This window comes from Bombina bombina, chromosome 8, assembly GCF_027579735.1.
Source record: "Bombina bombina isolate aBomBom1 chromosome 8, aBomBom1.pri, whole genome shotgun sequence".
NCBI classification, from domain to species: domain Eukaryota; kingdom Metazoa; phylum Chordata; class Amphibia; order Anura; family Bombinatoridae; genus Bombina; species Bombina bombina.
The window spans coordinates 242,569,919-242,579,965 of NC_069506.1; the positions used below are offsets into that span (position 1 = coordinate 242,569,919).

Here is a 10,047-nt window from a genome sequence, read left to right on the forward strand (position 1 = left end):
GCATCATTATTAGGGTGATGATCTAGATCTGTCCATTCAGGCGAGATGATCATTGGTTCTCATTGGTTTGGCCCTTCAAACATCTCTCAAGATAAAATTTGTGTTTGAAAAATGTTTTATGTCACTATGTAAAATTCTTTACGTGAAGGAAAGACTCCTACACTGCTATATGAGGTCTAAAAAAAAATCACAAAGATTTTGTGAGATTTCTGTCCATGCCAGCGAGTGTCTGATCATGGAGTCCTTAGTGAGAAATGCAGGTCTCAAGGTAAGATTTGCCTTTACAGAACTTTAGGACCTCATAGCACTGATGGGTCTTTTTATGAGATTGTGCCTTAGTGGAGAGCTTTAGAGAATGGAGCCTAAGGGGCTGATTTATCAATGTCTAGTGGACATGATTTGCTGTAGTGTATCATGTCCGCCAGACATTACTAAATGGTGACAGCATACGCTGTTGGCATTTAACATTGCACAAGCAGTTTTGGTGAACTGCTTTTGCAATGCTGCCGCCTGCAGATTTGCGGCCAATCGGCCCCTAGCAGGGGGTGTCAATCAACCTGATCATATGCGATCGGGCGGATTGATGTCTGCAGCCTCAGAGGTGGTGGACGAATTAAGAAACAGCAGACTTAAGACTGCTGCTTCTCAACTCCTGTTTCCGTCGAGCCTAAAGGCTCGAGCGGAAACAGGAGTATTTGGCCCCATTCAGCCCATGATAAATCGGCCCCTATGTGTGATATTTTTATGTTTATACACATGTTCCGTGAAGCATTTCAGGGTATTTCTAGATTTAATTATACTATAAACCCTGGAAATTAATACTCTTTCCTGAGTAATCCTTCTAAATTTAGTGTGATTGCCAATAATTTTGATTTCTATATACAGTACATGTATGCATATCATCTGTACTTTAAAGTCTAATTTAAGACTTTTATGGTAATATTGGTAAGTTTTTAAATGTAATAATACACATATACTGTTTGAACCCCAAACTGTTTAATATACAAAATCATTACAGTTTTACACGTCATATACATTTTTTTAATCTACATAACTTTCTTGCAGGAAATCCAAATGACTGAAGAGGAGCAGCAATATGAAATGGAGCCTACTTATCAAGATCTATCTGTTTACATGAACTATGAGGATGATCTGAATTATGTAACCTTAGATTTCTCAAAGATGAAACCCAAAGATGTTCCAGATGAGGAAACAGATGAAGAGATGATTGAATACGCAGAGGTCAAGCACTAATATCCAAGATCAACTTTAAAGTGCAGCTAAATAAATCAATATAAACCGCTCCTTTAGAATCAATTCAAGTTCAAGAAACGACATAAATAGTTTTTTTAGGAATTCATCGTGTAAACATGGGGTTTCAATTTATCATATTGGAACAGGACATTGCCGTGTATTTCATGCCTGAATATACTATAATTATTACGAAAACCCATTCATATAGAAAAGAAACCTTTATTTGTGTATAGGGATTGTGTAAATTATCATTCACAATCATTACAATTTGATGTTTGCTCAATATCAAATGGTTATTAACCTGTGCAACTTATTCTATGCTATATGGGTTTATCTATTTGCATTTACCACCAGAATTATGCACTGAACAACAACTCCTTCAGATGTTACACAGGTGGAGCAGGAGTCATGGATTTTCCATAGATGGTGCTAACGCATGAAGTCGGAAGGGTTGGATACTCAAGCGGCAGAGTGGCAGAGGGGGCAACCGCCACATAAACCAAATGAGTGGTGGTATAGGGTAAAATATTGTGATCCTCTCTCACCCTCATGCACGCTTGAAGAAGCACCACTGGATCACATACAACATTGAAAGACAGAGGAGACGTTCTTTGTTTTGAGGTATTTTTTAAACCAATTAAGAGGTCGATCACAATCAATTGGCGATTTGCTTCAAAAATGTTTTTTTTTTGCTTTCTGGCTGAATTGGTCGTTGTGTATCCATTTGTTAAATGCGTGCAGCTGATAATACTTTTTCAATAGAAAAGTTCCAGAAAAGGCCTTTTTCTGTGTTAAGTAAGTGTTTTCAGGATAGAAACTGAAATGTTCAATAGTCCTTTCACTCCTTTTAAGGTTACAGTAAAGTGCTCTTGAATTAACACCTTTGTTCACTGTTAAAGGGAATTGCTTATTTACATGTGTGAGATTAACCAAATCCATCCTCACCACTATTTAACCCCCTGAATGCCATTTGTATGTGGGCATGATGAACATACTGAGCATGATTGCTCCCTCGCTATAGCATCACTTATAATATTTAACAAAGTTTGAGTCTTACAATATTTATATGTATTATTTGTAAATGCACCACTTCTGGTGTGATCTTAAACAAGATGTATACAATGGGGGTCTATTACATGGACTTATGATATCTTCTTATACTGGATTTTAACAGTACTAAAAGGTCAGAATGTGAAACATGCTATATCTATAAAGATAATGTTCAAACAAGATTGGGCCTTTGTGACTGTGTTATTTTAGGGAATGTGCCTTTGTGCGTGCTAAGTCCAAAAAGTGGTGACAACAGTGCTTTTTAAATTACTAAAAGGCCTCAGCTGATCGATTGTGATTAATCCCCAAATTAGTTGTTACTTGCTGAGTTGCGGTTCAATTATTTGAACATATTATAAAAATGGCTTATGAATTTTACTGCTGCCCATATGAAAACCAGAATATTGAGGTGACAAAACACTTAAAAAAAGTCAAATGGTGCAAGATGTAAGACTAAAACAGACAGGGCATTTTCTATGAGTTGATCAAATTGTTCATGCATCTTTTATATTTCATTCAGACTAAGATTGGCTAATTTTCTTTGCTGGATTTGATTGTTTTCTGACGGTGGTAAGGCCAGCTAATGCAGTCTCTTTTTAAGGAATTGAACAGATTACAGATTTGATAAATTGACCTATATTCAATATTAAAATGACATAATACTCAAATAATATACACTATAATACAGACATCCGAAGTCTCCCTGAAGTTCAGGGAGTCTCCCTGATTGTAATAGCGGCTCCCTGATGCCAGCAAATGGAATGCAATCTCCCTGAAACTCCAAGTACTATGATCTAATGTGGCCCAAATCCGGAAAAGTGTTTAAGGAATGTCTTTAGTTGCTGGGACGTTATAGAACCCTTAAAGCATCAGTAACCAAAAAGCCCCCACTGATTCTAATAAAATAAAACACAAATACTACCTTATTTACTGCACGTAATTAAACTTCAGATTCTAAAATATTTGAGCATTCAACAAGCGTACGATCACTGGAAAATAGGTTTGTTGAATGTGGTTGTGCAATAAAGCTACTTTTTTTAATGTGACTTTAGTGAGAAGCTACTTTAATGATAAGTCTCTATCTTATTTAGGGTTTCAAGTTGTCCAATATATAACTGGGAGGGGCGGTGGCGGCGCAGTATCGGGAGAAGCCACCTCCCTGAAATGAGTTTTTGCAGGTTGGGATGTCTGATAATACATTTGAAAGAGCAGCTGTAAAACGTGTTAAAATATTTAGTTGTGTATGTCCCTTATTCACTTCATCTGGATCATGGGTCTTTATTGCTTTTAAGTTGATATAGAAAGCCTCCACAAACACAACTTGGTTAATTCAGCAAAGAATTAAATAAAAAAGTGGTAAAACATTTTGAAATATTCTTTTCTAAATGAAACATAGAAAATGATTATCATGTTGTTTTGTCATAGTACTTGTAACAATATTTTACATTTCATTATTAAAGGAAAGGCTTCTACATAAAATTGTAAAGAAAAAGGATGTCATTTTTATATAATTATTTATATTTATTTTTATTAAAGATTTAAAAATAAAACAAAATTAAAATAAAACTGTGTTTTTTAAAGATGCCTTAGTAACCTTAAGTTTAAGTTACCACGTCTTAAGAAACCATCCCAAAGCTTATGAATTAGGTGTACATTTTCTCCAGCTGTGGAACAGTAAGCCTCAGGACTGATAGTTCCAAACACAAATGTATATCAGACATAAACAAAGGGGAATACAAATTATCAAAGTCTCACATTTTGTAAAATTATTTTTATTTTTATATATTTGTAAACTCACAATATACTGTATTAATATTACATCCCCTACGAGACATATATATATATTTTATTTATGATTTTTTATTGTTTTTAAACAAAGAAAACATACACAACGTAGAGCATCTATTAATTACTTTACCCGATGGAACATTTTTCTGCCATTCGTTGAAAAAATTGTAGTTTGGTAATTAAAGCCTATGAAAAGATCAGATGTATTTTTTAAAGTGGATATAAGACAATAAAAACAAATATAGAAGACAAAAAGAAAAGAGGAAAAGAGAATAGAGAGAAAAGTGAGAAAAATAGGTTGGAAGAATAGAAGAAAAGTCAGAATGGAAGAGTAAGGGAGGTATCGGACCTAGAGAAGATTTGGAAAGGGCAGAGGGTTATAGGATGAAGGTGTCTGTGATATAGGCAAAGCTGCTTGAGTATATTAGTGGTCTAATTATTCTGATTAGCTTATTTGTGTTTCCCATTAAAATGTAATGTGTTGGAACATAGCTAGCTTGTTTTTTCTAAGGTAACAATACTCCTCAAGTGCCATCAATTTGTGAGTTCTCTCTATCCACTCAGTGATGCTAGGCAATCCCCATTCTTCCAGTCTCAAGCATGTGTGTGTACATATATTTGTATGTGTGTATATATATATATATGAGTATATATGTATGTGCACACATACATAAAAATATAAATAAACACATATATATATATATATATATATATATATATATATATATATATACACACACATGTAAATAAATACATATATCTATATATATTTATATAAGCTTATATTGGCCAAGACTACAAGTGGAGTGCTAAATACTGGTTTTCCAAAAGCAATATTACTGCTCCACTAAATAATAATAACAGCACACGCTAATTGATTCACTGAGTAATAGCAGCACATGCTAATGTGCGCTGGCATTACAAGTTGAGAGCAATGTGAACGCGAGCTTGAGTTAAATATATCATAAAATATTTTAATAAAACACATATCAATTTAGTAAACATATACTGTAACTTTAAAAAGTCCATTCAAAGACTGATGTCACAAAGTCCCATATATTTTTCGGCTTATCCAAAGCCTCAATCTGCAATATGTATCCGGATTGAGCTCTGAAAAAAAAAAGTCACCGAAATCTCCTCTAAGTTGAATATACTGTTAGCTTTACTTTAAATATTTTGTACTTACTATTAAGTAAGCAACTGCAGGCTCCAAAAAGCTCCTTGCCAATGTAGTACTTTCTAATTTACTCCTATTATCAATCTTTCTTCATTCTCTTGGTATCTTTATTTGAAAAAGCAAGAATGTAAGCTTAGGAGCCAGCCCATTTTTGGTTCAACACCTAGGTAGACTTTGCTGATTGGTGTCTAAATGTAGTTACCAATCAGCAAGCGCTACCCAGGTTCTAAACCAAAAATGGGCTGGCTCCTAAGCTTACAGTTTTTCTTTTTCAAATAAAGATACCAAGACAACAAAGAAAAATTGATAATAGGAGAAAATTAGAAAGTTGCTTAAAATTGCATGCTCTTTCTGAATTATGAAAGTTTAATTTTGACTAGACTTTCCCTTTAACTATTCAGATAAAAAAACACTTTAAATCTAAAGTGACAGGCAAAGAATATGTAAGGGGTACTTATAGATGCATTCAAATCACATAGAAATCTCCACCCGGTAAGTAAAACATACAAATCAATACTTCCATATATGTTTACATATCCAACTGCAGTCGCACAGGTTCCTGATGTCTCACTTCATTCACTCAATAGGGTAATCCGAATAACTTGGCGAGGAGTGTTTGCTTAGCGTTGTTTAACCAACATAACTCAATACAGAGTTTACCTTACAGCGCCTTTCTTACTCACTGACAGATCCGACCTCCACATGAGAGCTATTGAGCGACCATGAATATTTAAAAGGAATTTATGCACTTTTGGAAGATGGTGGAAGATAGGCATCTGTGGAAGTCCCGCAATTAAAAAATCAAATGTATTTGAATCAATATAATCTTCTTCCAAACCATCATCCAATTGATCCCTTAACTGTCTCTGGTATAGATTAGTTAGAATCCTGTTTAAAATAGTATAGTCATTGGGATTAGTCAATTGTCGCAATGCTTAATTCACATAAGCAGTACAGTTTAGCAAGACAATAGAGCCTCCCTTATCTGCAGCTCTGATTACCAAATCAGAATTGTTTTGTAGCTCTTGCAATGCTACTCTTTCTTGTTTAGTTAAATTGTAATTAAGTTTACCAGTATAATATTTTAACATCTGTCAATCAGATTTAGCTCTCCTGAAGAAAATTCTAAGAGTGGACCTCTACTCTGAAATGGATACCATTTTGACTTTTTTTCTAAAGCTGTTGCCTGGCTGAATTTGAGAGTTAACTATTTTGCCTTCACTATATAGTTGATCCAAAGAAACTTGACGACATAATTCTGAAAATCTTGAGTCCTTTTCAACAGACACTTTATCTTGTTTTTCTTAAGTAAAAGAAGACATAGATTTATTAATGTTTGGAAAAGGCATTTTTTAGTGTAATATTTCTAATAAATCTTTTTACATCTACAATAGTCTGAAAACAAAGGTTAAACAATAATTTAGAACTTTACACTGCAGCTGTGTCAGTTGAAAACCAGAGAGGTTAACTATACTGCTTTGTACTTTGTCTGTGGTCTGTTACCTCTCAGCTGGTATCTTTCCTGTATAACCCATCTGTTGTCCCCCACCCCTGTATTTACTGTGACTGGCGGAAAAATCTGATCTAAAATAACCAAATCACTGCCCATTCTACCTGTAGTATTTAATGCTTCTGAATAACTTGTTGTAGCATATTTAGAACTTTTAGTTACAGTAATTGTAGCAGTTTTTCTTTGGGTCTCACTACTAGTTCAGATGATTCAGGGATGGGATTACTTTTAAGAATTCCTGTGGCTTCATTAAATGAGGATCTTTCCCCACTTGACAGTTGTCTATCATCAGAGGACGCCTTACTATTAGTACGCATATTTTGTTCCATTTGTAATTCAGCAATTTCAATATGAATAGTGGAAAGTAATTTTCTATTATAGTCCTATAGTGTAATCATTAACCTTAAGTAACATTCTGATAGCAGCTCATTCCATTGTGTGATAAAGACTGTATCAGTCACTGTAAATGTGGGGAATTTGTAAACTCTTAATCCCCTGGAAATCATATTGCTTTCATTTACCTTTTGAATGTCCATATAACCTATTGAACTTTAGCTTACCTTTTCCACAAAATTTACATTGCATCAAATAATTCACTTAAATTGAGATGTGATTTCTCTTCTGAAAATATGCGTTCTAGCTCATTTTCAACAGTCTCTCATGCTGAAACTAGCATCAATGAATAATATTGTTGAGAGCCCTCCATAGTGTAAAGCCCTCCATAGTGTAAATGCTAGTTTAGCATTGTAAAACCGGTGCAGAGAAGCTTATACTCAGTCCATTCAAATCACATAGAAATCTTAACCCGGTAAGTATAACATACAAATCAATACTTCCATATAATTTTCCAGATCCCATAGCAGTCTTACTAGTTCCAGATGTTTGTCTTCATTCACTCAATGGGTCACCCGTATATCTTGGTGAGGAGTATTATCTTAGGGGTGTTTGACCAACACTACTCAATACAGAGTTACGCTTACAGAGCCAAACTTATTCATTGATAAATCTGGATGTTATTTTTAAATACATTTATCTAATTATACTTTTTTCTTCTAAGTGAAGAACAAACATATTTAAAGTATTTCTTAAAGCACCTTTGACTTTAGAACAGTTGTCCTTATGAGTGAGCAATAGCCTAAAGAGGCTTTGTAGCATGCCCCATTGAAGTCTATGGGAAAGGGAGTTAGCTCATTAATGCTGTCCTACCTCCAGATGCAATCTTTTTACTTTAGCTTGTAATACGAGTGCAAGAATAGGAGTGCTATTGATTTAACTTCTACAGTATTAGTGCTCAATAGGACTTGTAATTTAGGCTTTTTTCTAATACTATATCAACACCACATGTATAAGCCCAGTGCACATACCTGGACACCGATTTGCAGTTATGCTACGTGTACTTATCAAATGGCTCCTGTGTTAGCTATCATGCCAATATTAACATCTTCAAAAAATGTGGCTGCAATATTTTATTGTAGGTTAACATCCTATTAGCGCAATCAATAGCACTTCTTTTTTTGCAATCATATTACAACAGGGGTGCACCTAGTTCTGTGTTATACTATTAAAAAAATGGTTAACTTCAGGTCTTAAAAAGCATTACATTTTACATGGGTGAGGTCAACACATAACTCCACTTCAAGTACAAGTCCAATGAGAGTGATACTAGCATTATACTTTAATAGAGAAAGGGTAAATACTGCCATATTCTAGCAAAATTACTTTGGATAATTGCCTAGAGTATGTCTTGTACTACAATATTTTTCATTGGACATATATTTAGCGTTCTCTATATCCATTAAAAGTATAGGGTGCACTAAAGATATTTATACCATGTTGGGATTCTTTGATTAAAATATTTAAATAGATAGGAAAGTCAAAATTAAACTTGCATGATTAAGATAGAGCATGCTAATTTAAGACATTGTTAAATCCACTCCTATTTCAAATACATTTTGTTCTCTTGGTATCCATTGTTGAAAATTACTATGTACTAGTAGGAGCTAGCTGGTGAAGGTGATTGGTGTCTGCACACATTGTTTAATTTCCCTTTAACCATTGACTTGTAATATAGAATTTTTATGTTTTTCTTTGCTCAATATTGCACAGCTGATAACACACCCTGTGCTATAGAGTGAACTCATCTTGTAATCTAGCCTTATATCTTTTTAATACGACTCCTTTATGAAATGTTCTAATTCTCTCTTTTCTTATTGTCTCTGTTATTAAATTAAATATATGTAAAAAATATATAATATCATTTAATAAAAAATATTTTATTATCTAAAGTCTGTTTTGTTACCAAAAGTTCAAGCTAGTAAAACTCAGGTAAATAGAACATGAGCAGAATGTAAAGTGATTTGAAATGATTAAAGGAACGTGCACAGAAAAATATTGTCTGTAACTTCTGGATGTATGTGTGCTTAAAGGGATAGAAAGGTTAACATTGGCACGTGCGTGAGTGCATTTCAATTTATATAGAAGACTTTTTGTTATATACTTCCATTAATAAAAATGCTTCTAGCAAAAGTTATTAATGTTTTTTAGTGGCATACACACATATGCTGTGAGGGCCTGTGCACCAGTATTTAAACACCACAGCTTTTCAGAGAGTCAGCAGTAGCTTGTATGACATAAATTAAAGGGAACAACATATTCCCCTTTGCGAGGAGACCTTTAAATGCACCTGTTGCCACTAATTTGCCAAAGTTCCATGACAGTTTGGTTCATAACTCTCATCCCTTTCATTGGTATGTTACTGACAATGTACAGTTCACTGTTTGAACATCACTCCTACTTACCCCCTCTCTTCATGGCCTCTCTCTCTTACCTGTCAGTGCGAGGACGCCTTTTGGGAGACCCCTCTCCTAGGCTGGATGCAGTAATTTTGGAAGTTCCAGGCTTGGAGACACTCAACTCCTAGAAGCTTTCCGCCCTTTTCAGTTGCGGCTCCAGAGCCGGTATAGGACCATCCTCCTTTGCTCGGAGCTGATGTAGAGAGACACACACACACACGTGGGCCGGCTTCCAGGGGGTAGGGAAACAACCAAGGATGTTAGACGCTCCGTGATAGGCCAATACCCAGTGGGGGAACTTCCAAAGAGTCATAGCTTTGTCTAGAGCTGAAGGGCACATGTATTGTTGTTATGTGTTCACGTTGTTTTATGAAGATTTGGAATAAACCTTTATGCTTTTAAGTTGCTGCCACTCCGGACTTTTTTCGTGTATAAATTACAGGGACACTGAACCCAAATTTTTTATTTTGTGATTC

The 10,047-nt window shown here is 34.7% G+C and overlaps 1 protein-coding gene across 1 annotated transcript in view; it reads left to right on the plus strand.

The window, feature by feature from the left end:
* LOC128638967 (sialic acid-binding Ig-like lectin 16) overlaps window positions 1-4,723 on the plus strand; it is a 382,221-nt gene extending 377,498 nt beyond the window's left edge. The window contains 1 exon segment of the mRNA XM_053691109.1: window positions 1,066-4,723. Coding sequence (XP_053547084.1) covers window positions 1,066-1,254 — 189 coding nt within the window. The 3' untranslated portion in view covers window positions 1,255-4,723.
* The last annotated feature ends 5,324 nt before the right edge of the window (window positions 4,724-10,047 follow it).